The sequence below is a fragment of the Onychostruthus taczanowskii genome, unplaced genomic scaffold (assembly GCF_017590055.1).
Source record: "Onychostruthus taczanowskii isolate IOZ18803 unplaced genomic scaffold, ASM1759005v1 scaffold3, whole genome shotgun sequence".
In the NCBI taxonomy this organism is placed as follows: domain Eukaryota; kingdom Metazoa; phylum Chordata; class Aves; order Passeriformes; family Passeridae; genus Onychostruthus; species Onychostruthus taczanowskii.
The window spans coordinates 4,800,171-4,826,755 of NW_024500349.1; the positions used below are offsets into that span (position 1 = coordinate 4,800,171).

The following is a 26,585-nucleotide window of genomic DNA, read 5'->3' on the forward strand; positions in this document are numbered from 1 at the left end:
AAAGGGTTACTTGAGATATGGAAAGGGTTGAGTGACTCAAAGGTTGCCTCAGTCTTCACTGGCAGATATTCCAGGCACACTGACCAAATCACAACAGGAAAGGCAGGGACTTGGAGAATGAAGAACTGCCTGCTGTAGGAGGTCAGGTTTGAGAATATCTAAGGCTTCTGAAGGTGCACAAGTCCATGACACCTGATGAGATGCATCTGTAGGGCCTGAGGGAGCTGATGGAGGAAGTTGCTAAGCCCCTATCCATTATATTTGAGATGTAATGGCAGTCTGATGAAGTTCCCACTGACCAAAAAAGGCAGAAACATAACGCTCATTTTTAAAAAGGGAGAAAGGAAGACCCAAGGAAACTCCAGGCCAGTCAATCTCACCTCTGTGCCCAGCATGAAGCAGATCCTCCTGGAAACTGTGCTAAGGCACATGGAATATAAGGAGATGATTGATGATGGCCAACATTACTTTTTTAAGGGCAAATAATGCCTGACAAATTTGATGGCATTTTAAGACTGGGTTACAGATTTGGTGTGTAGGGAAGAGCTTGGACATCATCTAGCTGGACTATCTGCAAAGCATTTGACACTGTCCCAATCAACATCATTCTCACTAAATTGGAGAGGCATGAGTTTGATGGATGGATCACTTGGTGGATAACAAATTGGCTAGAGGGTCACACTCAAGGAGTTTTCCAAGTGGAGACCAGTGATGAATGGGTTCTTCAGGGGTCAGTATTGGGACTGACACTGTTCAACACTTTGTCAATGACATGGACAGTGGGATCAAGCGCACCCTCAGCAATTTTGCCAATGACACCAGGCAGTGCAGTGCAGTTGACGTGCTCGAGGGAAGGGGTGCATCCAGAGGGAACTTGACAGGCTGGAGAGGTGAGTTTCTGGGAATCTCATGAAGTTCAACAAGGCAAAGTGCAAGTCCTGCATGTGGGTTGGGGCAATCCCAAGCGCAAATACAGTCTGGGAGAAAAATGGTTTGAAAGCAGCCCTGAGGAAAATGATTCGAAGATGGCTCAACATGAGCCAGCACTGTAGGCTTGCGCTTCAGGAAGTGATATCATGGGCTGCATCAAAAGAACTGTGACTAGCACAAGGAGGGAGGTGATTATACCCTCTCTACATCTCTCTGGAGTGCTGCATTCAGCTCTGGAACCCTCCACCATAAGAAGGATACCTGTTGGAGTAAGTCCAAAGGAGGGCCATGAACATGATCAGAGGATCCCTTATGAGGACAGACTGAGCAACCTGGGGCTGTTCACCCTAGAGAAGATTCCTGGGAGACCTTATATCAGCCTTTCAGTACCTGAAACAGGGCCACAAGAGAACTGGAGAGCGACTTTTTACAGCAACCTGTAGTAATCAGATGAGGGGTAATGACTTTAAACAGAAAGAGGGACAATTTAGATGAGATATCAGGAAGAATTTCCTCACTATGAGTGCGATGAGAGACTGGAACAAGTTTACCAGAGATGTGGATGCCTGATCCCTGGAAATGTTCAAGGCCAGCTTGGATGGGGCCCTGAGCAACCTGGTCTAGTGGAAGGTCTCCCTGTTCATGGCAGGGGGGTTAAAACTGGGTGGATTCCTTAAGGCCCTTTCCAACCCAAACCATTTTGTTCTTCTATGTGTGTATGCTCAGTAAGACTTTTTAATCTCAAATTACAGTGATGTAGTTTTGTAGTCAGTGGAGTTATGACTAACCCTGTGTTAGTAATGTTCATTCATATGCATTAAAATTTCCTCCTTTCTTCCAAATCATGTTGATTCAAAAGGAGATGTAGCAACTCCAGATATACTGAACAGCATGCAGGAAAACTAGTTTGTTAAATCTCGCTCTATTAAAAGTATTTACTCTTCTCTTCTTTTCTAAGGAAACAGTTCAATGAATTTCACTTCAGAAATGCTTCACAAGCTGGAAGAAGATATGACAAGGTAATTAAAAATTTATATTTCCTCTTCTTTTTTTAATGTAGCCACACATTTCTAGTCAAGCCATTCCTCTCTCAAGGATGTTTTGCACATTTAAACAACATAAAAGCAATTGTGTAACTAAAGATTGGTACAAGGGATTATTTGAGATCCTGGTAAGATTCTTGAACATTCCCAGCTATTCCCAACTATTTCCCTGTAATCTCTTGCTCTGACCCATCCTGATGCATTTCAGGGGTGTTCTGTATCCCAGTGAAATCTGCATTACCTTCCTTCTTTCTTCTCTTCCTCTGAATTCATAAAGAGTAATTGTTATGATAAAAAAATATATTGATTATAATCTGTTGATAAACTGAGCTGTGGTGATTCACTTGCAAAAAAAAAAAAAATTGAATTGTCAGGTAGTACTTACTTTGCTGCCACAGCATCAAGTTCAGCTAAATCACTCTCTACAAGTACCTGAAAGGAGATTATAGCAAAGTGGGGTTCAGTCTCTTCTGCCAGCTAATAAGCAACACAACAAAAGGAAAAGGCCTCAAATTGTGCCAGGGAGGTTGGATGTTAGAAAAAATATCTTTGTGGTAAGGGCTGCCAAACGTGGGAACAGGATGCCCAGGGATGCGGTTGAGTGACCGTCCCCCACAAAAGATTTGTGGATGTGAGACTGAGAGACATGTTTTAGTGATCGATTTGGCAATGCTGAGTTAATGGTTGGATTCAAATATTTTAGAGATCTCTACCAACCTAAAAATTCTATAATTATCTAGACTTGCAGACTGTAGAAAATGCAGATTCAGATTATATACTACCTTAAATCTAGCATTCCATAGCTGGAAACAGCAGAAGACAACAGCCAGTAGGTGCTTCCGCTACAAAACTCCATAAAGAAAAGATTGAATAAGAAGAAACATAAGCTACTAATAGATGTGTTTTGTTAAGAGTCTTTATTAACCATTGTCCATACATTTGGTTTATGCAGGAAGTCTAAAGCTTGTGTGTTTCTTGTACCACTTCAGGTTCTTTTCTTCAGGTTGAACTCTCTTCCTGATTAGATATTGAAAAATGTCTGATGTACTCTTCAAGGCAATTGTCTTTTTTGAAGACAAGGAGATAAGGCATTGTCTGTAGTAACTCTTGCTGGTTTATATCAAAGTGCATTATAATTTTGAGTAATAGTGGACTGTAAACTTATGTAGCTTCAGTAGTTAATTTTTGCAATTAAAAAACCTATGACTATTTACAAAAAAAAACCCAAACCAAAACATACTCAAACAACTCTTTACCATAAAAAAAAAAAATGAACAAGTTAGGAGAAGGCTGTTTCTTAGAAATGAAGAACATTAATGTAATGAGAATGAATCAAGAGGGAATTGGCAATTATGCTTCATAGGAGAATTTCTTGCTCCTGCAATATTTCTGTCAGTCTCTGACATGAATGTAAGTAATGCCTACAAATGCTCAGTGGAATATACTTGTTTTCAGTGATTTGAAAACAAATTTGAAGGCAGAATTGCAAATAAAATAATGTGTGGGTGGGTGAAGTTACCCTAACTGTTCTGTGTTTGGTAAACACCTAATGCCTAGCTGCACATTTTCAAACTCCGTCTCGAGTTTATTCTAAAAGAACTTTAAAAATAATTACTAGAAAATTGCTACATATGCAATTTTAGGATTTGTTTTGCCCATTATTTATTTGGTGAATGATCTCTCCCTGCCCTTATCTTGACCTACAAGATTTGAATTAAGTTTTTCTCTTCTGAGTCTAGCTGAGGAAGAGAAGTGGTAGTGTCCTCAGTGGGCACCTGGAATCCAACCAGGGTCAAACCACCACAAATTAATTCTGAAAGTACAAGCAAGAATAAAAGGCAGCCCTAGTTTCCCTTTAGAAACAAACTGTTCCCTGATAAATATATTAATAGCAGCACAAGAATGGGTGGTCTTTTCCAAATTTCTAGATAGAGCCTTGAGTTGGCATGTTCACCGGTGTGGCAAAGCTCTTTGCTCCAACTCCTTGTTTCTCTAGAACGCCTGCCAGCAGGTCAAATAATGATAGAAACTGTTTGCAAGGACAGAGTTCTCACACAGGTGTGTTCAAGTACTGAACTATACACGTGGACTTAGTCAAGTTTGTTACTCAAACAGTTTGCCTCAATGATAACTATTTCTCAAAAGAAAAAGAACTATTATTTTTCAATGCAACATGCATTTATTCTCTGATAAGTTGCAGCAGTGAATTTACAGAAAATATTCCATCGGCATGGAATCTGGCAAAGACATGAATCTCTTTGGATATGATTTGTCAGTAAACAAAGTCCAAGCATAAATCAACTATTTGAAGGATGTAGCATCATAAAGTAATTGTCTAAAGTAATTACTGCTGAATTTAGAATCTGTGTTCTTGGTTTAGTTTGAGAGGCTTTTTTTTTTGTTTGTGGAGTTTTAATGCAGCTGAATGTGACTGAGGTCAATATTCAACTAACCAGATTTCTGTTAGGCATTAACCTGATTTTTTTAAACAGTTTTGATTAAATGAATTTCATAATGAGTGTAGTTTCGAAGTCCCTAACTGAACTGTATGATATTACAGCCACAAGACAGATTGGAATAAAATTTGAGAAGTTTAATTCTTAAAGCCATTCTCTCTTAGAGCAGAGCATTTGCACACAGATTACTGAAATTTCTCCTGCCAAAGAGAAAATTCTCCTTTCATTTTAAAGTTCTATAAAATCAGTATGCATAAATTAGTAAAAGAGTCAAGGTCACGAGAGTTCACAAAAAGTCATGAGTCAAGTTTTTTGGTAATGGTTTACTTTTATGTAGATACATTATTCTTATAATTGCAGGTAATATACATCATAAATATTTAATCATTGATTTTGGTTGTGTTTTGCAAATGAAATCCATTAAGTTACATTTTTTTTATTCAGTTCTGGTGTAAGTTCAATTATAACTGATTCTGATGTAATTTTTCATCAAATCAAAATCTATTTTATTATTTTAAATAGTTCAAAGCTGTGACTCATATTTACTTACAGTTTGAGAAATATCGTGGTTCACATACTCCTGGTTTGGATTTGACACCCTGCTCATAGCACAGAACTGAATAAATGTAAAAATAAAATATCAGTTATGAATAAGAGATCCAAAGAATTTTTGATCTAATGTCATTTGTTTTCAGTAGCTGTAAGTATAGTAATGCTGTATTCTCAAATCAGGAAATATTTACTGCATCCATGCACTTATTTATTTATTTATTTATTTACATAGACAGATATGTTTGTGATTTAAATGTGTGTATAATATACATATATGTGATTTGATCTATCTATATGTGTTAAAAATGCTAGACAGTTTTTGGACATGACAGATTTAAGTGAAAAGGGTGTTGCATCAGAAATACAGTTCTAAAAGAATCTTATGAGAGAATATCTACTAAATTTTAAAAAAAGGTAATTTTGACATTAAATGCTAATCATGGAAAACTCAGCAAGTTTTACAGTGAAGTGTAAGTAAGTTTTAGTATAAGCATATAAACCCTAATTCAAATCAAACAAGAAAAGTAAGCATCATGCTAAATTCACACTTGCAAGGTAATTAAAACAATTTTAACCTGATTTCAGAGAATCTTGCCCTTTTTATTTTCTTACAGATATGCATACTACTATTCTGGAATAGCAGCTGGTGTTCTTCTTGCTGCTTATATTCAGACTTCATTCTGGACCTTAGCAGCAGGTCGGCAAATAAAAAAAATTAGAGAAAATTTTTTTCATGCAATTATGAGACAGGAAATTGGATGGTTTGATGTAAATGATGTGGGAGAACTTAACACTCGTCTTCTAGAGTAAGTACACTCTACCTTTCCCATATTATTTTATCTTGTTAGACATGCAGGACTTGGAAATTTTTATTTTTAAATTAAATTATTTCACTGAGAAACGAAGTTTTCATATTTCCTAACGGAGAATCTCAGGGATTGAATTTGTAATACTTCTGATACAGGACCGTCACAAAGATGTCAGAAGAGCATTTTGGTAAGTTCCCTTGGACTCCAAGGATGACTAAAGGATGACTAAAACCCAGCCTAAGTTATTACCCCATTAAGAGTTCATTTCTGGGCACAATGAGGACTGAAAAAAGTGCTGGCTCAGCCCAGGAATATGAATATGAATAGCTTCAACTGCATAACATTGCAGTTGCTAGATGAAATCCTTTACTTTTTATTTCCAAATAGCACACAAGTACCAAACTGATCAAAACTTTGGAATTAAGAAAGTGAGAGTAGTTTTACACTACTCTACACTAACACAGGAAGAATTTCAACTTTCCAGACAAAAGCAGGTTTATAGCATTACAGTTTCACAAGAAATACAAAATTTTCCTTGGCCACACTACATAATGCTTTACCTTGAAGAAAACTGTTACTGGAAGCAGTAATTGAATAATAGAGATTGTCTTCCATGTAACAAAACTGGAAAGCTTCCTTGTTCTTTATGCATTTTTCTTCCTCTCTGTATGTAATTTGTTTTTCAGTGATGTCTCCAAGATTAATGAAGGAATAGGTGACAAGATTGGATTGCTTGTTCAAGCACTAACAACATTTGTGACAGGATTTATTGTTGGTCTCATAAGAGGATGGAAATTAACCCTTGTAATACTAGCAGTTAGCCCCGTCCTGGGACTTTCAGCAGCCCTCTGGGCAAAGGTAAGTAAACATATGTACAGTGTCAGCTTTTATATTAATGACAGATAATGAAATAAATCTACATATCTGTAAGTCTTAGTATTAGAATGTGTTGCTTAGAGCAATTGTAGCTTTAGATAACACTTAGGTACATAAGCTCTTAGATGAACTATGTATCAGTACCCTCTCATTCAACACCCGGTCAGATGGGGCTCTGAGCAACCTGGTCTAGTAGAAGGTGTCTCTGCCCATGCCAGAGTAGCTGGAACTAGCTATCTTTAAGATCCCTTCCAAGGTCATTCTACTATTCAGTAATTCTATATAATTTGAATATTATAATTCCCATAGATCGGGCAGACTTTTTTGGTTTGAAGCTGTTTCTGCTTGTATAGCACATACAGAGAAAGAAGCAAGGTATATGTGTAGAATCCACACTTATAGCTCTTTAACTTACATCTGTATAAGTACTTTTTCTCTTGAAAGAAATAATTGCGCCTCCTGGAAAATAAGAAAATAATTTAGAAAAAACCTTTGTCTCAGACACAGTTTTTTTCATAGTTGTTAACAAATTTTGTAAGAAATTCTATACAGACCTAGATAAGAAAAGGTCCAAATTTCCATAGGACCAGAGTGCCTTACATTTTTAGTCTTCAGCTTTTTATAGTATTTTATTTCCCTTATATTTCAAAGATCATTAAAACTTTCACTGTCTTGAGTGAGTATATTGCAGAAAAGGTAGGATTAGAGATGTACGTGCCAAGTTTGTCAGCTGGCTGAGTCTTCACAGACTGTGGCCACTTCTTCACAGTCTAAGCTAAGGTCCTCCTAACAGGGTCCTCTGGCTAAGGCAGCCAGAGATGCGAATGAGCTAAGGAGGTGTGCCTGGGGAGAACCACACCAGCTCACTATGAGTACCCCTCTTATCTCTTGCACTGAGTGAAAGCAGAAGGGAAAGTCCAGGCCTTAGTTGTGTAGCGTGGAATTATTTGATTGAATTCACAGCATACTTAGGAATCTGGATATTGGATATTCTGCACCCATGCCTAATATAGTCAAAAGGCTTCATACTGGAAAATACTAATTGTGATAAAAGCCATTTTGAGTGCTTGAGTTTATTCTGGTTTTCATATGTCAAAATACTTGATTCTGTATTAGGTTCTCTCTGCTTTCACGGACAAAGAACAGGCCGCATATGCAAAAGCAGGTGCTGTTGCAGAAGAAGTTCTGGCAGCAATCCGTACTGTAATAGCTTTTGGAGGACAGGAAAAAGAAATTAAAAGGTAAGAGCAATATTTGCTTTCATCGGTGGATTTTAAAATACTCACTTCAAGTGGTTTGAGATTTTCTTGTACATTTTCTCTTGAAAGTCTTGTGCTTTCTGCAATTTTAGTTAATGAGAGGTTGTTAGAGGCTGTTACAAGGTTTGCTACATGTTGAAAAACAATTTGTTATTTTTCTAGAGTTGATATGTTGTCTCTGCATTAAAAGGTACGCAGGCTACTTCAAATATCTTACCATGAGAGGACACTGTTCTGTGAAGAGATGATGATATCCTTGGTAATCTAATCTGATTACTCAGTAGTTGTGAAGGTGCTGATGAACAGTGTCTCTATTTCCGCTGTACTGTAAAATATAGATCTGCTGATATATTTTAACCTTTAATCTTGAGTGGTTCACAATCAAAGTTCACTGATCTGCAGAAACAACGGAAATGCCAGTCCCTGGCCTGCAATGCCCTTTTATTTCTATATACCAAGTTGACTAATGTTGGCATTTTTAGGAGTTACCTTAGAAAGTTCATGCCTGACTAGCAGGCTTGCCTTTATACAGTCTTAGGGTTAGAAATTTTATGTACCTAACTGCTGTACTTTGTAAACATTCTTTTTCTGATCCATCCACAGAGTTTTTGTGGTGTCTGCCGTGGTACAAGTGTGAGTCTATTTTGAACTTCTATCTTTCTTCCAGATACCATAAAAATTTAGAAGATGCTAAACGGATTGGAATAAGAAAGGCTATTACAGCTAATATTTCTATGGGTGCTGCTTTCTTACTGATATATGCATCATATGCACTGGCATTCTGGTATGGGACTACTTTGATCTTAACTGATGATTACACTATTGGCAAAGTTCTTACAGTAAGTATTAATGAGTAAATTCTCACTTACAGCGAGAAATAAAGAACAAACATTAAAGTGTATATTTGACTGTAATAAGAATTATGTTACAAAATTGGCAAAGTAGCATCCCTTCTTAACAAAAAGATTCTCACCACAAAAGCCTACACGTTGTTTATATAGGATCTCAAAATCTATATGAACCCAATTAAAACATATATGGTTTTCAACTGTTCCTATATATTTTCTGACTTTCATAAGATCAGACTGATATAGAAACAGTTCAAGCAAAAACTGAAGTACAATACTCTTTCTGGTTGCTATTTGCTTTCAGAGGGCTGAATATATTTTCAGGGTGCAGAAACAAATACTTTTTTTTAATCTGTTGTGCAGTCTAAGTAGATAATTTTATTAATATTTATGTTATGCACCATGAGAGGTTGGAATCGCTTCTCAGTATTTTTAGAAATTGAGGGGGATAAAAATAGACTTGTGACTAAGGTATATGTCACCATCTAACTGAAGGAAGGAACCATAACACTTCGGTCATAACTTCAATTCTTCTCTTGGTGAGGAAACCATTCTAATTTTGCATGAAATATGAAGTAAACAGGGTAAAAAGAATAACTTTGTTAACCATGATGAAACTCAGCCAGTTGAACAGATGCATATATTTTTATATTTTTTAAATGGTTTTGTTTATGAATCACTGAAGTTTGTGGAAAACATCTCTGATATGTGGTTTTGGCTCTTTTGAATCTTTTGTACAGGTTGGCATATGGAACCTCTGAGTGAAGTTCATGACCTTATGTGTAATTTATTCTGTTCAAAGTATTTGCAAATTCTATTGCAAATTGTCTGTGTTGTAGTTCAAACAATGTTTTTACAACATGGATGATGCATTATCATGTGTAAAATCTGTGAATAACCCCTGTTCAAGAGGATGGGTGTGACAGACTTTGCTCTGACTGCTATTGCTGTTGTGATCTCTGAGCAGGGTGGTTTAACTGCTTTTGTTTTGATACTAACTGAAAGCAATTAACTGCTATTCTGAGAAAATTATTAATTTTTTCTCTTCTGCTGCTGTTCTTGTTTGCTTGCACTTCACTCTTTCATTGAAGCAGGAGATCCTTTATTACTTTTTGGTGAAAAACTTGGGTTTCTATACTTCTATTTCAAGGTCTCTTTGAAAGCAGAATGATAGTGTTTTGCACATCTGTTGTCGTTCCGTTGGCATATATGTAATACACTTTCCAGTCTTTGGCCAATGAATGCATTAGTACAATAAATCCTGAGGCATGAAGTGCAATTCTAAATTTTTTGTCATATGTTTTATAAGTCTGAGTCACTTTTTCACTTTTTCTCAATGTATTTGCAAAATTAATGAACAGCTTCTCAGTTCTGATCTGAACCTTAAAAAGCCCTTTTCTTAATGTTTTTCTCTGCCTGAGAGAGACCTTTTAAGTTTTGCTTTAATTCTGGATTCCTTAAACTTCCCTTAACAGGCATGGGATCTCCTTACCCAAAAATACCTAGTGGAAATAAATAAATAAATAAATATAATTTTCATCTTAAATAAGAATGAATACATGCCTCTGTAAACATTTCTTTCAGGTCTTTTTCTCTGTATTGATTGGAGCTTTCAGTATTGGACAGACTGCTCCAAGCATAGAGGCATTTGCAAGTGCAAGAGGAGCTGCCTATGCCATCTTTAATATAATAGACAATGTGAGTATCATTGCCCTCACTATCATTTCAAAACTTCTTTTGAAGGTAAGACAGTCTTCTTTTTAAAGACAGGAACTAAATTCACACAGAAGCTTAATGGAAAAAAATTATAAGTATTCTTGCATGAGCATATCATCAAAGTAGCAGCGAGGGAGCAAAACATTGTGCAATTTAGATTTTCAGAAATCTCGCCTAAATTACTTAAAAAACATGTTAACATTTCTGCAGAATAATGGTGCACTTGAGGACTTCTTTATGAAAAAAAAAAATTTGTGGGTTTTTTTTGTATTTTATTTTGCACAGGAGCCTCAAATTGACAGTTATTCAGAGACAGGTTACAAACCAGACCACATAAAAGGGAACTTGGAATTAAAAAATGTTTACTTCAATTATCCATCAAGACCAGATGTTGAGGTACTGTAATTGAAACTTTATATATATATTACAGTTGAACATATGGATAATGTGTTGGGAAAAAAATCATTAAAAAGTCACATAAATTAATTTTTGTTGAAAATCTAATAAGTTCAGAATGATTCTCTAATGTATATAAAACTACCTCGTCATCACAGTGATTTTAGTTAATTTTTTTCCACCTTAGATAAATATGTTAAATTTCCTGAATAATTTTTTTGCCTGGTGCCCTAGTTAGTGTGGCTATGTAAAAAACTCTAAATATATATTTCTATCAGAATAAATTTACAATCCCAACTCAAGTGTTTGTGTATAGTAATGATAATGAGCTAGTAAGTTTTAAAATAATTGCAATGCAGCTCTATTATGACTGTGTCTGAACCAGGAAAAAAAGAAAGCAGCTCCAGCAAGGACTTGCTGTTTATGGAATAGAGATCAGAATCTGTATTTGTCTAGACAGAGAATAAGTTTCCTTTTAAAAGCATTGTCATATATTCAGAATCTTAATGCAGTGATGATAGACAACATATGAATGATTCCTGAAAAGATTTACATGGAGTGTCTTTGCATTATGTAACTGTTCCCTTCCTTACCTTGAAGGAAATCACTGACCTTGATAAGTGATAGGCAGAAAGGAAGTACACTCAGCTTTTAACCATGACTTTTACGTAGCTTCCCTGTAGTCAGCATGATGAATTAAAGAAAAAGGTGAGGTAATATAATACAGAAATTTTGCATTGTATTTTTTCTGTATTATATTTTAGTTATGAATAGTGTATTATTATTATTTTGTCATATGAACTATCACTGACCTTGATAAAGTCACTTTTGATAGGCAGAAAGGAAATACACTCAGCTTTTAACCATGACTTTTACGTAGCTTCCCTGTAGTCAGCATGATGAATTAAAGAAAAAGGTGAGGTAATATAATACAGAAATTTTGCATTGTATTGTTTCTGTATTATATTTTAGTTATGAATAACTAAATGAATATGAATAGTGTATTATTATTATTTTGTCATATGAACTGGTTCATGAGACAGGTAATTGAGAAATTAATTGTATAATACATTGATACTGAGTCAATTGTGATGTAAATTATAAGGAAAATTAAGCTGAAGTAATCAGTAATACAAAATTTAAATCCACATGTTTATAAATGTTTTTTACCAAATTCTGCTAGAAATATAAAGGTTATTGCATTCTAGTCTTTCAAATTTACCTTGACATTTGTAAATACTGCTATGTTTTTGACCAACCTTATTATATGGACAGATACTGAAGGGCTTGAATCTCAAGATTAATTCTGGCCAGACAGTGGCCCTGGTTGGTGGCAGTGGCTGTGGGAAAAGCACAACAGTTCAGCTCATCCAGAGATTTTATGATCCCAAGGAAGGCACGGTAAGACACCTCAAGTGAATGACTGCTCTGCATGTCACACGTGCTGAAAGCCTAGTTCCAGCCCGACTGCTCTTGTCAATTTTCCAGTGACATGGTGAAGTCTCCCCTAAAATGGCACATGCTGGCATGGAGAGAGAGGTTCTTTGATCAAAACAAGCAGTAAACAGTTTTTGTCTGCTCTCTTTTGTTTAGGTTACCATTGATGGGCAGGATATTAAGACCTTAAACGTACGGTATCTGCGCGAGGTTATTGGTGTGGTGAATCAGGAGCCCGTGCTCTTTGCCACTACTATTGCAGAAAACATTCGTTATGGCCGTGAGGATGTCACCATGGAGGAGATTGAAAAAGCCACCAAGGAGGCAAATGCTTATGACTTCATCATGAAGCTACCCAATGTAAGCAGATCAGGCGTCCTGCTGCAATAATTTCTTCTAAACCTTCTTGTGCCAAACAGTTCCTCAGAAGGAATGCTTGTTAAGACAGGAAGCTATCTCTGGACCTGTGAATATGCAGATCTTCCTCATAACTTTTGAGATGAATGTTGATTTTATATCTTCAGGCAATGATTTGGCTGTCATTTGAAGAACCACTAGAATTCCAAGAACACAGATGATTAATCAGGTTTATCTAAGTAGGTGTTCATTCCTGTAGAGAAAGGAGAAGGCGTTACCGGCATCTCTGGCATTACTGACATCTTTAGAGGAAGGATTGTGCCACTGAGTGTTTTCAATACATGTGTTTGTCTTGTAGAAGTTTGAAACTGTGGTTGGAGAAAGAGGGGCACAGCTCAGTGGAGGCCAGAAGCAAAGAATAGCAATTGCCAGAGCTTTGGTTCGCAATCCTAAAATTCTTCTGCTTGATGAGGCAACATCAGCTTTGGATACTGAGAGTGAATCAGTTGTGCAAGCAGCACTGGACAAGGTCAGTAGTGTTTTAAAATGAAGCATTTAAGTAGGAGCCTAATATTTACTTCTTTCCTGGACTTTTGTTGAAAATAGAGACACATAAAAACACAAAATGTAAACTTGAATCTGGCAAATATTCTTTGTACAGAGAATTTTTGAGTTCCTGCAGGTATCACAGAGAGAAATCTTATTTCAAATTAGAAGATGGAATTATATTTTCTGCATTATTAAGCTTAAATCAACATTTTCTTGGTGTAAATACCATCCTCATCCATTATCTGTCATACTGCTGTTCATATTGTTGTCAGTCACCTGTCCTTGCTGAGCCTCATGAGGTTCTCCTGGGCCTGCTCCTCAGGCCTGTCAGAGATCTCCTGAATGCCACCCCTTCGCTCAGGTGAATAAACTGCCCTGCTCAGCCCGATGTGACCCCTGAACTTGCTGAGTGTGCACTCAGTCCCTTCTACCAGTATCAGTGATGAAGATACTGAATAGTATGGGTCCCAGTATGGACCTCTTGAGGGACATTACTGAAGATGAACTCCAGCCAGTTTCCAACAGAATTCCACTGCTTGGGATCATTACATTCATTATTTAAACTAAAATTTGCTTGATCACTTTAAAAGAGCCTCATAATTAAAATGACAAGCTGTGATGTTTGGAACATTAAATGTATTATGCTTATAAATACCCAAAGAGAGGTACTTACTTGAAATACAATTCATATGAACTTGTAGAGAAATTTATTTTTATTGTAGTCACTTGAGATAGCAATGACTTAGAGCTTAAAACACTGATATCTTTAAAAGTGTAAAATATTTTCTAATGTTTCTAAGTATAAATTCTCCATGGGTTTTAAGGTTTAAGTGGGCAACTATGAACCTAAATATAAAAAAATATAGCATTAAAAAAAATGTATGGCTTGTAGCATTCTAAAATTTTAGATATTGAGATTTTTATTTAGATATTTTTGATCAAATTTGATGTATTTATGTGCCACAATGAAAGATGATCTTTAATACTAAATTTCAATCTTTAAATTATATTCCTGTTTTAAGGAACTCATTGAAATATGTTTTAAATTTTTTTTTAAGTTATATTTTTCTGTGAACCATTTTAATGTTTCTTTTAGGTCCTATTCAACTCTGCTATGAAGATGAACAGTTTTTGCATTTACTTATACATACTCACACTAAATATTGCTGTTTCCAGGCAAGGGAAGGACGCACCACGGTTGTGGTAGCTCATCGACTGTCAACAGTCCGAAATGCAGATGTGATTGCTGTGTTTGAAGGTGGAGTTATCACAGAGATAGGGAATCATGCTGAATTGCTTGAGAGAAAGGGAATCTACTACAAACTTGTTAACATGCAGGTACTTCTGTCTCTAGCTGTTGCCTCATTTCCTTTTTTTCCCCACACCCATTTTGCAGAAGTATGAGAAATTCTGCAGCATATTTTGATAACAGCGAAAGACTCATGTACTTTGAAAGGAGAGTAATAATTTGAGAGGGACCACTAGTTTGGCTACAAGACCTGTTTAAACCCAGGACAGTACATTTTTAATCCTCTAGGTATTTAAACTTCAAAGATGATTTTATGTTTTCCTTTTATGCAGTTAGTGTAGAGCAGATAACTACCGTCATTTGGTATTCCATTGCTTGTTCTTAGTCTGATAAAAGGTAAACTACAGTAGCTGACTCTGGAGGAATACAGCATGCATATTTTAAGCTGTTTAGTTATAATCCTTCATACTGAATTCCTTTCTAAAGAAAAAAAAAGGGTTGGAATAGAAGAAAAAGAAAATTAATTCAGCTATGCCAAGAGCAAAAATGTGTTCTTAACTTATACAGATAGAAAAAAAGAGATTGAAAATTATAATAAATTTCTGAAATGTGTTAGTTATTAAATGAAGACCAAGATACTTTGATACTTACATCCCAATGTCCCATGTGAACATTTATAGCAGATTTTCATTGTAGCCTTTGTTTTACTTCATAACCTCTATGTCCATTAAAGAAACTGACACTATCTCAGTATGTCACACTGAAGAGGTTAACCAGAGCAATTAAAATATTTCTTCATAGGAGAATGCATTTGGTTACCTTAGATTCAAAGTAATTTTGTATCCAAGCAAATGCAAATATGGGGAAAATGAGGAAATATAAAATAAAAAGAAAATTTAAAAAACAATAAAAAAGGAAAATAAAAAATTGAAAGCTAGTAAAAAGAGATATTTTTGTTAGCAATTCAAAAAGCAGTAAGAAATAAAAAAATCTGGAAAAACAAAACACAAGTTGAAGGCAACTTTGAATACAGCTGCTATCAAATACCTCAGGGTGGGTAGACATTTATTTATTCTCTCAAAGAGACTTGCAAAAGTATCACCAAGGATAAGGCTCCTTTCCAGGCTACTCTAATTTTTCCGTCAAAATCTTTTTGACTTGTTTCCTCCTGAACTTCCTTATTCCATTTAAAGCCAGGAACTGTTCAGTGTGTTTTCCAGTAAAGGCAGTAATGTTTTATCACTTCATAAATAAACTGTACATCCCCCAAGAACTCATTCTAAAAGATCCCAAGAGGTGTGCAAATGGTTTACTCTCAATTTAAAACTTTTGGTTTAATTTATTAAAAAATAGAGCAGCTACTCTCAGTCCTCATCTTCCACTTACTATAAGAATTTTCATGAGAGATGCAAAACTCATATATGACTAAAGCTCTGGAGATAGAGCTCTAATAAATATTATACAGATTTTTATACCTCCTTAATGCATTATGTGTTATTCCTCAATATCTCTTTTAACTGAAACAAAGTTACTTTTACTTTGATTACCTCATAATTTTGGAAGTTTGAAGTAACATGCGCATGTTTAATCTTAGCTAAATGTTCTTCCCACTTTTAGGCAATAGAAGCAGAAGTTCCATCATCAGAAAATTATGAGAATGTACTTCCATCATCAGAAAATTATGAGAGTGTACTTCCATTATCAGAAAATTATGAGAATGTATGTAGTGTCAAAAACAGGGAATCTGAACCAGACTCTGAAGAATCCTTAACTAGAGGATTGAGAAGACGATCAACTCGGAGAAGCATGAAAAAGCCAGGAGAGCAAAATGATAGTCCTGATGAGGAAAAAACTTCACCTGTAAGTATCTTTGCAGAGCTGTTAGTGAACTTAATTCCTTTAAACAAAGTTAAATTCATTCTCCTGCTGAAAAAAAGTACAAGACATGAGAATTTTTAAATACTTAAGTAGCCTTTGACTGATAATATTAACTTTTTTTTTAGTTTCAACATAAATTATAATACAAATAAAATAGTAATATAACAAAGATGATTAATTTGTTATTGAAAGTAAATTTCCTTTAAATGAAACATACTTCATACATGGTGCATATACTTACGTACCATACCAACATAACCTGTACAGGTTAAACGTTCATTTTTGGATAAGAAACAAAATATTTAGCCCAACATAACAACTTACAACAAAAATTGCAAACCCACCCCCCATATATGATTACATTCATATTTACAGCAATTATTTTACTGTTATAAATTGCTTCATGAACAATTACTTGAATTAATCCAGGCATGGATTACTCACAGTAATATGCCCAGAATGAGTAGTTCAGTCATCACTGACCTATACCAAAGTATTCACCAACAAAAATTTCATGGATAAACTAATATAAAAAGAAAAGTGCTGTAGATATAGTGTACAGATCTCCCTTGTGTTAGAACAACAAAAAAAATGCACAATCATTTATTCATGTTATTAAAAACTATACAGTTTTTGCTTCCCCTGAATAGATTCTGGGAATAAGAAATTGATTATTAATCTCTCCTTTTCTCTGTATTTCTCCAAATACATTCATGTTTGTGCTAATGCAATTCACATTTTTTTAGGCTGAAGAAATACCTCCAGCTTCATTTCTGAAAATTATGAAGTTAAACAAAACTGAATGGCCATACTTTGTAGCTGGAACCTTGTGTGCAATTATCAATGGAGCTTTACAACCTGCATTTGCAGTCATATTTTCTGAAATTATTGGGGTAAGTTGGAATAAAATAAGCAAAAAACTATAAGCCCACAATATTCATGTCTCATAAAATTAGGTTAAAAACAATCACTAAAAACAATCACTGAGGCTGAAGAGTGGATAAAGCATTCTTACAGAAATCTGAAAAATTGTATGACACAAAATGCTAAAAATCTTGCTACAACCTGAAATACACTTGTTATACATTAAATATTATGTAATATATTATCAAATTTCATATTAATGCAATTGACTACCAAAAAATTTACTGAGAAAGATGAGAGTATTTTACATTGGTAGTTAATTTTATAAAAACTTTGTTTCAAATTTTATGTTATAGATTTTTTCAGAGACTGACAAGGACATCTTAAGAAAACAGAGCAACTTATATTCACTGCTGTTTTTAGTACTTGGGATCATTTCCTTTTTTACTTTCTTTTTTCAGGTATGTTTTAATATTTTAACCTTATTTTAATTGTTCATCATGTTTTAGAAACCTGAAATATTCTAAAAATTTGCATCTTCATAAAATGTCTCCAACTCAAACCAGAACCTGTATTTATGGTTCTAGATACGTCTTGTGCTGAAACTTTTTTGACATAGAGCTGCTTGTGTTTAAGAGTGTTTTGAATCTATTCAGACCTCTTAACTTTAGAAATTCCCATCTTGTTCATCAGTCAGACACTTCCCAGCACAAAACTCTGGATTTTTTCGCTCATATTCCACTGCCAGCTAGCAGGCAACCTCTCCAGTCCTCACATTCTACCACCCCCCTCTCACCTCAAGCCTTCCTATTTGAATCTGTTAGTAACTGAAAATCTATCAATCTCATGCCTTTGTTCTCCAATTTGTTACTTCCCTAACCCTTTCCTTGTCCAAGAGAATGTCCCATATTTCTCCTGTGGGAGACTCCCAGGCCCAGTTTGTCAGGTAACATTCACCACACTGATATTTACTTCCTCCTGCTGAAATACTAAGGGTTGTACCTCCTACAACAGCGCCACTTAAAAAGAAAAAAAGGTAGTAATCATATTAAATATTTTCATATATAGTCCATTTTATAATGTAGGAACATATTGGTATAATTTTATCTGTTAAGTAAGCCCATGGAGTGAAATAATAACATGCTTGGGACAGCAGCATAAACAGCCTCTTGCAGAAACCTGGTTTGTTTGTGGAATTGTCTCGTTGCACAAGCGAAAAATGGTCTTGAGTATGGAAGGCTGAGTAGTGCAGGGCTGTGATAGGTTTGCTCAGTTCAGAAATGTTCAGGTAATGTTTTTAAATTTGACTGATGCATTTGACTGAACCCAGGTTGCCTTGAAAAGCCTTTAATCTAAAATGAATGACCTAAATGTTACTTATTTAAATCTGACTTACATTGACTCAGACAAATGAAGTCAAAGGGTTGATTAGTAACCTTCTCCTTAAAGCATGCTGGTGAAGCAGTGCTAGGAAATATTGCTATGCTCCCTATATTTTTTTCATTAACAGTATTTGAATGTCAGTACTGTGAACCTAATGGAATTTATGTATATTAAACCTGGTTTTACTTTCTGCAAACAGGACTGCAATATTTTTTACTTTGACGTTGTACAGGCAATTTATCTAAAATATTTATTGAATAAACACAAACAGTGTATTACTATACCAAGCATTGTACTTTTTCTCAAACAGGGTTTCACATTTGGCAAAGCTGGAGAAATTCTGACAATGAGGCTTCGATTCATGGCGTTTAAAGCAATGCTTAGACAGGTAAAGATAATAAATATTTTGATTTCCAAGGTTCTCAAAATAATTGATGGTATTGATATAAAATAATTGTATTTTACATCACTCTATCATACAGAGAAGATTTTTAAAATTTGACTAGAAACCAATTTGATTAATTACATGTGGTTATGCAAAGTGTCCTTAGGGAGAGTCTTAAATCAATACAAGAGTTTTTTTATGTACTCCTTGCAAAGACTCAGTTTTACAGCCAAGTTACAAGGGCATGACAAGTGGATACGCACCAGCAGTATCCCATTATCTGTTCATTTACCTGCTTTGCTTTCTTTGGGCTCTATCTCCCCTAAAGAAATGCCACACATCTTACACTGTAACTCTTACTTCAAATGTCTGATTTGAATTGTGATATGTACAGATATGTGGTTTTTTAAATTTATTTGTACAAGCCTCTAAATCTCTAATTGTTGTTTATTAATGCAACAACAAGATTGTGTATTGAAAAGTAAAACCACTTTCATAGAGTTAAAATATAAATAGAATGTAATGTTGTTAAGTAATTCTAAATTGGCCTTAGTTTTGCATCATTTCAGGATCAGTATTTTTGATTTTGAAATACAAAATATGATAGTTATGAGGTTTTAAGTCTTGCACATAAAGCTACATGTAGACACAGAATTTGATTCATGTGAACATGACTATTTTCAATGTGACAGAAAACAACTATAGTCTGAAAAATCATGATTTATAGATCAGCCATACTAAAAATCTAATGAAAAGGCAATCTGACAATTGAGTCTTGAGGTCACAAATGCCTGTAATACCTTACCAGGACCTCATTCAATGCATACTACATGTGACAGTTTAAATCAGATACTTAGTCACATGGTTAATAAATCATAAACTGTGTACCTTACCCCAGCAATTAGCTTTCATCAGGTAGCATAGTTTGATTTTTTGATTGGGGTTTTTTGTTGTTGTTGTTGGTTTGTTGGTGCCTCATAGCTTCCAAATAAGCCTCTTCAACATGGGAAGAAACAAAGCAAGAAATATTTTGTTTTTAACCTGAAAATGCTTTACATTTAACCCCTCCCCAACAAGCTTTGCAACCACAAGGGAGTGTGACCAAAGAGTCCTCTCCTCCAAGCAGATTCAGTGAAGGAGCAGCAGTGAGGGAGGGTAAATGTTGCTTTTGGGAATCTCTCAGCTGCTCCCCTTCCTTCTCAGCAGTGACAATGAATACATCAATGATTCACAAGATTACACTTCTTTCTAAATATATTCAATGTGCAATGATGGAATTAAACTTATTTAAATATGTAGAACTGAGGCAGATTTACTTAGATTCACATACCAGATTTACTTAGCAGTTTATTTGAAATGTCCAAAATCTGGTCTTAAAAATAATTTTTCTTACTGTAGGATATGGCCTGGTTTGATAATCCTAAAAATAGCACTGGAGCATTAACTACAAGACTTGCTAATGACGCCTCTCAAGTGAAAGGAGTAAGTAAAATTTTGGGTTGGAAGTTTTCCTATTTGGTTTAGCATGTAATGAAGTTGCAGCTTGGGTTTGACTAGCTGGATAACAGTCTTGATTTTGACAACTAAAATATAATATAAAATAGTATATTCTATATATAAATTATTATAACAGCTACTGATATGTATATAATAATTATATATATACACCAATAGCTGGTAGAGCATGCACTGATACACTTTATGAAAATTATGATAATATGTACTTACAGACTAATTTCCAAATAAATTTTTCTAAAAAAACCTATTGTGCTGTGTTGTCATCTTTATTATTAAACAAATTTATTGGGAATCTCTTACCTAAGTAGTCTTTTTAAAGAGATCTTATTCACCTAAAGACATCCAACTAAATGTATACAGTTTACGATCTTCTGCTATTTTTTTGGTAGGGCCAATTTCTTATTAAAAAAAATGAACTTTCAGCAATTGACTTCCTTTTTTCTGTTACCTTATGGAGATTCTTTATAAGTAAATTCTGTGCTTTCAGGTGTCTGTACTAGCAAGCTAAAGTACACTGAATGTAATCATTTGGGTATGCCTAGGTAAATTTTTACTGCTACATGAAGTTATGTGCTTGGGTTTTTTGTAAACCGAAGGATACTGAAGTATCTTTGGCTTTATTTCCATAGGAAAAGTTAAATATTTAATTTTCTTCCTCATTGGATTCTGTGTGATGACTTGTAAAGGTAGCTCTGTGATGTAGAAAATATGACAGATTTTAATGTTTAGATGTAAATGTGGGTATGTGATGAGGGTAAAGCTTGTTCTGTTTCAAGAGCAGAATTTAGAAATTGCAGAGTAAATTGAAGTAATCAGAATATAGGGAAAGAAGAAATAAATATGATCTAGATAATTTTTTACAAAAGCATCTAAGAAACTACCATTTTGAAAATTAGCAAAACTGAGTTAAGCCTTTCTAAGCAGTGCTTTGAGAATCAGGAATTTTGTGCATGAAAATGCTTTCCTTATTTAAAATGCAGTTATGTTGGTAAGAAATGCCTTTTTTCTTTGTCCAGGCAACTGGTGCCAGACTAGCATTAATTGCCCAAAACGTAGCCAACCTGGGGACTGGAATTCTTATATCATTAATTTATGGCTGGCAGCTGACCCTGCTGCTTTTAGCTGTTGTGCCCATCATTGCGGTGGCAGGAATGATTGAAATGAAGATGTTGGCTGGGCACGCTAAGAAAGATAAACGAGAGCTGGAAGCCGCAGGAAAGGTGGGTCTAGAGAAATTAATCTGTTTCTGTATAATGTATACAGTCATGTTTACCAAAGCATTGTTAATGGATGTATGACTTCTGAGTCCAGAGCATTTCACAATATGGGAGTTCCAAAGACAGCCAGGCACACTAGAAGACCTGCAGAGCATCACACCTCTTCAATACAAATTGAAGACTTATGGTATTAACCAATGAATATTTTTGTAGTTAAATGTTGAAATGTGCTAAGGACAATTCAGGCATGTTCTTTTCTCATTCATTTTCTAGACATCTTTCTTTTCCTTATTTTGCAACTGCCTTCATTTTGACATTCTTTTTTTTTTTTTTTCCTGTCATCCCTTTTTGGCATGCCATCTGTCTTACATTTATTACACTGCTCTTTTTTTTCTCTCCCCTTCTTCATCTTATTAATGTTTGCAGTGATAATATGTATATATCCACTGGTTTCTGTTTGCCATTCCTTTGTTTCTTGAGTGGAAGAGAAAGATGAGAACTGAGAAGCGAGAAGGCTAGACTCTTGTTTAACAAATTAAATGATGGTATTTAATGTCACTTCATTCCAAAAATCCTTTTGGGACAGAGCAACAATTTCATCACTTCCCAGATATTGCTTTCTTCAAGGTAAAACTTTTCTAAGATCTCTTCCTGTGTCCTTTTTAAAAGTTGCTGAAAAGAAAATAATTATCTAAGGTCATGGAATTCCATTCCTTTCCTTTCAACTCCATACATTTCTTCTGCTTCTCTCTGAGGGATGAGCATTTATTTTGTTTTGTTGTAAGATGTGATAGAAAATAGTTGATAATTCTTGGAATAAACACTAAAGACTTTCCTAATGGAGCATATTGTGAAGAATTAGCACAGGTGTTTCAAATATTTATGGTTTGGGTTTTTTTTTTGAAACTTAAAAAAAATATTTTCTTTTCATAGTAATTTGAGTTTCCCTTCTCAAGGCCACCTAAGCAAGCACTGGACTATAGGCATTTTATTCAATTCAATTCACATTTTTTAAAAAAATGGGAGATTTTTTTCAGTAAAAATAATGTTCCACCTGGAAAATTCATTTTCTCTAAAGAATTGCTGCATTTGGGTTACTAAAAAACCTTACTTTATGGTCTTAATTAAACTAAAATTACATGAAATGTATATGATAGCAAAATGCATTGAAGCCTTGGGAGTCTTTTGAGAGAATCACCAAGATTGGAAGAGACCTTCAAGGTCATCAAGTCCAACCATCAAGGCAACACCACCATAATGACCCCTAAAACATACCCCAGGTGCCACATCTATCTCTTGAGCTCTTGCAGAGACAGGGACTCTACCACCTACCTGGGCAATCTATTTGAATCTATTCTAATCTGAATCTCCCCTGGAACATTTATGCATACAAGTGATTCAAGTCTAAAGAATCTGCAAGCTAAAAGAAGGTGTTAGAGCAAATATTTACTGCTGAGATCTCAGTTAGGCTCTAAGGCACCCAAATAACCTGGACATTTTGAGTATAGCCCAAACTCTGTGGACTCAAAGTTGAATGCTAATGTGCCATTTTTCATGTTGAGTATCTCCTCTATATTTGTTATTGCTGTCTAATGGTTTTTCACCATTTATTTGTAGAACATTATAGAATTCTTATTAGAAAATTCTGAGAATTTTAAGAAAATCTCATTGTCCTAAAAAGAAAAATATAAAATGCTTATTTTTATATCAGCAGTCGATGATTTTAATAACCAGTATAAAATATAAACTTGTATTCTAACAGAATCCTCTACTAATTTAAAATAAGGAATTACAGCATACTTAACTTTGATCAAAGCATTTGTTTTTCTATTGCAGATTGCCACAGAAGCAATAGAAAATATTAGAACTGTTGTTAGCTTGACCCGAGAAAGAAAATTTGAGTCAATGTATGGAGAACATCTGATTGTACCATACAGGTATAATAAAAATATCTAAGCTAAAAAATGTCTGTAATAAATTGCGAACATTTACTTTGACAATAATAGGTTTTTTAATAGTGTGTATGATTTAATATATAATTTAATTATCTCAGAATTAATGTCAATGTTTTGTATATTTGTATTGACAAATGCAACCACCACCACTCAACATTTTTTAAAATTTGATTTAATTAATTTTCTATTATAATATTGGTATCTCCTATTACAATGTTACTTAGTTTGGAAAAAATGCTGGTTTTAAGTGAGCTTTCAAAGTGGTCTACCACTGATTTGTTGGATATTTAATTAAAACTATTTTAATGTAAATTGAATATTACATTTTTTAAAGTGTTAATAAGATTTAAAACATTTGAATAAATACTTACTGGTTTGGGGCTCAAAATAAAGTAATATAAGTCTGTCTAGATTAAATCAAAATTAAAAAATTTAAAAGCCTTAAACAACTAAATAGATTCTACCAATTAAAGTTTTATTTGTTCCAGACTGGACTGTTTCATTTTCAGACATCTATGAGAAATGTAAAGAAAATGAAAGTATATGTACACAGATATAATGGGAAAGAAGCAGGGGTGCCACTAACACATCCACCATAATATATGAGTGGTTAGAGCACAGTGCAGGACATAAAAGGCATTACTTAGCTTTTTTCCCAGACTGCTGGGTTTTGAGTTAATATCTCATGATTTTCAGAACAATTCCTAACCATTCTCTGGGTTGACATTGATGGGCTAGCTCCAAGACTTTCACCTTGCTGTTGTTCTAGCATAAATAAGAACTTACTGTCCTACGAGAGAGAAGATGTGCTTTAGTTAATGTTTCGGTGCATGTAAACTTTCCATTCCGAACAGTATCAATTGAAGTCAATTGTTTTTTGGGATTTCAGTATGACTGCACACTTTGATGAAAATATGCATTCTTTCTGTACAGAAATTCTGTGAAGAAGGCACATATATTTGGCTTTTGTTTTGCCCTTTCACAAGCAATGATGTTCTTTACCTACGCCGGCTGTTTCCGCTTTGGTGCCTATCTAGTGGTAAATGGACACATGGAGTATAAAAGTGTATTTTTGTAAGTATCTCTTTTACAATCCCTTTTCTGTCTGTTCAGAAAAAATATTTATAATTTAAGAGCACCAATTCAATACAGGGCTATGAAAACAAGTATGATAGACTGAGATCCTACCAGTGTGGTTATCAGTGACCTGAATACCCAAGAAGGTCAACCATACTGATTTTTTGTTGCTAACATAATTAAAGACAGTAAACTCAGCTTATCATGTTAGAAAGTGTCTGCATTCCATCTGCTAGCTGAACATGTCTAGCCAGGGAGTGAATTTTTGGTTAGATTTGAAAGGCAGGGTTTGAGCAAAAACTGTGTGAGGCCTTCTCTGCTGTTCAAAGACAGAATAAAACATAAAAAACATAAAATTCTATAAAATGACATAAAAGTCATCAAAAACCAACAAAAGCATAGTTTTTAACCTTTATTGTCATTGTAAATCCTGCAATTTTTTCCGCAGAGATGTGGTAGAAAATTAAATCTTTATTGTCACCTTGTTACAGGCTTGATTTCTTATTTTCATTGATGCCTTAAAAAGTGATCACTAATTCCCAAAGGCCATTGAAACCTAGAGAGGAAACCACAGTGAGGATGGAACAGCATTACAGTAACAGTGATGCCATCCCTTGATCTCTTTCCTCATAGCCCCAGCTGAGACTTAACCATACCAACCAGAATAAAAGAAACTAAAGAAATTACTGCTAATAAGTAATGATAACACTGAATTTGGAATGCAGGCCTGTTTATCTCATTTCATTAAAAGAAGGTAAAAAGAAATTTCTGGAACTAAATTAATAATTAAAGAAACAATAGTTGATTACTACTTTATTCTTTGTAAATTGAGCTCTCTGAGCAAAAGTTGACTGCAGCCAGATTTTCACTGTTCTTTTCTTCATGATATTTTTCTTCTTGATTTGTTTATAGGGTGTTTTCAGCTGTTGTATTTGGTGCAATGGCACTAGGACAAACCAGTTCTTTTGCCCCAGACTATGCCAAAGCCAAGATATCAGCAGCCCACTTGTTTCTGCTGTTTGAAAGAGTGCCCTCAATAGACAGCTACAGTGAGGAAGGAGACAAGCCTGTGAGTAAGCCACGAGTGCTGGGTGACACTATTTACTGGTGATATGGACAGTACTCTCCTCACTCTCTTCAAACTGATTCTTCCTCTCCTTCTGATTACATCCTTAGCACAATGCATCTTTGACACTATCTAAACACAACATGGACCAAGTTCTCTATTGTGAGTTCAGCTTTTGCACATAGAGTCAAAAGGGTATTTGTTTTGAAAATCTCTATTGATTTCTGGGGGGTGGGGATACTTCGGCAATTCTATCATAATAATCTGTGAAATTGTCTTAAAGATGTAACAGTGATAATATTTTCATTATAGGAAACATTTGAGGGAAACATAACAATCAAAGATGTGGCATTTAACTACCCAAACCGTCCAGAGGTCAAAATCCTCCAAGGGTTGAATCTAAAAGTAGAAAAGGGACAAACTTTGGCTCTTGTTGGCAGCAGTGGCTGTGGAAAGAGCACAGTTGTTCAGCTGCTGGAGAGATTTTATGATCCACTCGATGGAGAAATGGTAAGTATTTTTGCAAGAGCATGTCAATGGGTTAAGTGAAGGTGTTCTATATTAGTTTTCTGTGATGTTTTAAGTACAACAGGTATTTCTAGTTTTATATTTTAAGTATTTTTAATGTAAAAATCAGCAGTGGGATGTCCTTAATTAAACTAGATGCATGTAAGTCCCAGTTTCCCACATTACAATTACTGATCCACAGTCTCATGATGGCTTTAAATTCAGGACAAATTTCCTGAGGATTTTATAACAAGAACA

General features: G+C 34.8%; 1 protein-coding gene across 1 annotated transcript in view; it reads left to right on the forward strand.

Moving 5' to 3' along the window:
- ABCB1 (ATP binding cassette subfamily B member 1) overlaps positions 1 to 26,585 on the forward strand; it is a 49,202-nt gene that overhangs the window by 17,225 nt on the left and 5,392 nt on the right. Inside the window, exons 8-28 of the mRNA XM_041408615.1 lie at positions 1,889 to 1,949; positions 5,596 to 5,787; positions 6,477 to 6,648; positions 7,783 to 7,907; positions 8,593 to 8,764; positions 10,358 to 10,471; positions 10,775 to 10,885; positions 12,161 to 12,286; positions 12,479 to 12,682; positions 13,038 to 13,208; positions 14,405 to 14,566; positions 16,095 to 16,337; positions 17,102 to 17,248; positions 17,576 to 17,680; positions 18,913 to 18,990; positions 20,386 to 20,469; positions 21,522 to 21,725; positions 23,559 to 23,659; positions 24,611 to 24,751; positions 25,667 to 25,823; positions 26,133 to 26,330. Of these exons, the coding sequence (XP_041264549.1) occupies positions 1,889 to 1,949; positions 5,596 to 5,787; positions 6,477 to 6,648; positions 7,783 to 7,907; positions 8,593 to 8,764; positions 10,358 to 10,471; positions 10,775 to 10,885; positions 12,161 to 12,286; positions 12,479 to 12,682; positions 13,038 to 13,208; positions 14,405 to 14,566; positions 16,095 to 16,337; positions 17,102 to 17,248; positions 17,576 to 17,680; positions 18,913 to 18,990; positions 20,386 to 20,469; positions 21,522 to 21,725; positions 23,559 to 23,659; positions 24,611 to 24,751; positions 25,667 to 25,823; positions 26,133 to 26,330 (3,068 nt within the window). The remainder of the gene's footprint in view (positions 1 to 1,888; positions 1,950 to 5,595; positions 5,788 to 6,476; positions 6,649 to 7,782; positions 7,908 to 8,592; positions 8,765 to 10,357; positions 10,472 to 10,774; positions 10,886 to 12,160; positions 12,287 to 12,478; positions 12,683 to 13,037; positions 13,209 to 14,404; positions 14,567 to 16,094; positions 16,338 to 17,101; positions 17,249 to 17,575; positions 17,681 to 18,912; positions 18,991 to 20,385; positions 20,470 to 21,521; positions 21,726 to 23,558; positions 23,660 to 24,610; positions 24,752 to 25,666; positions 25,824 to 26,132; positions 26,331 to 26,585) is intronic.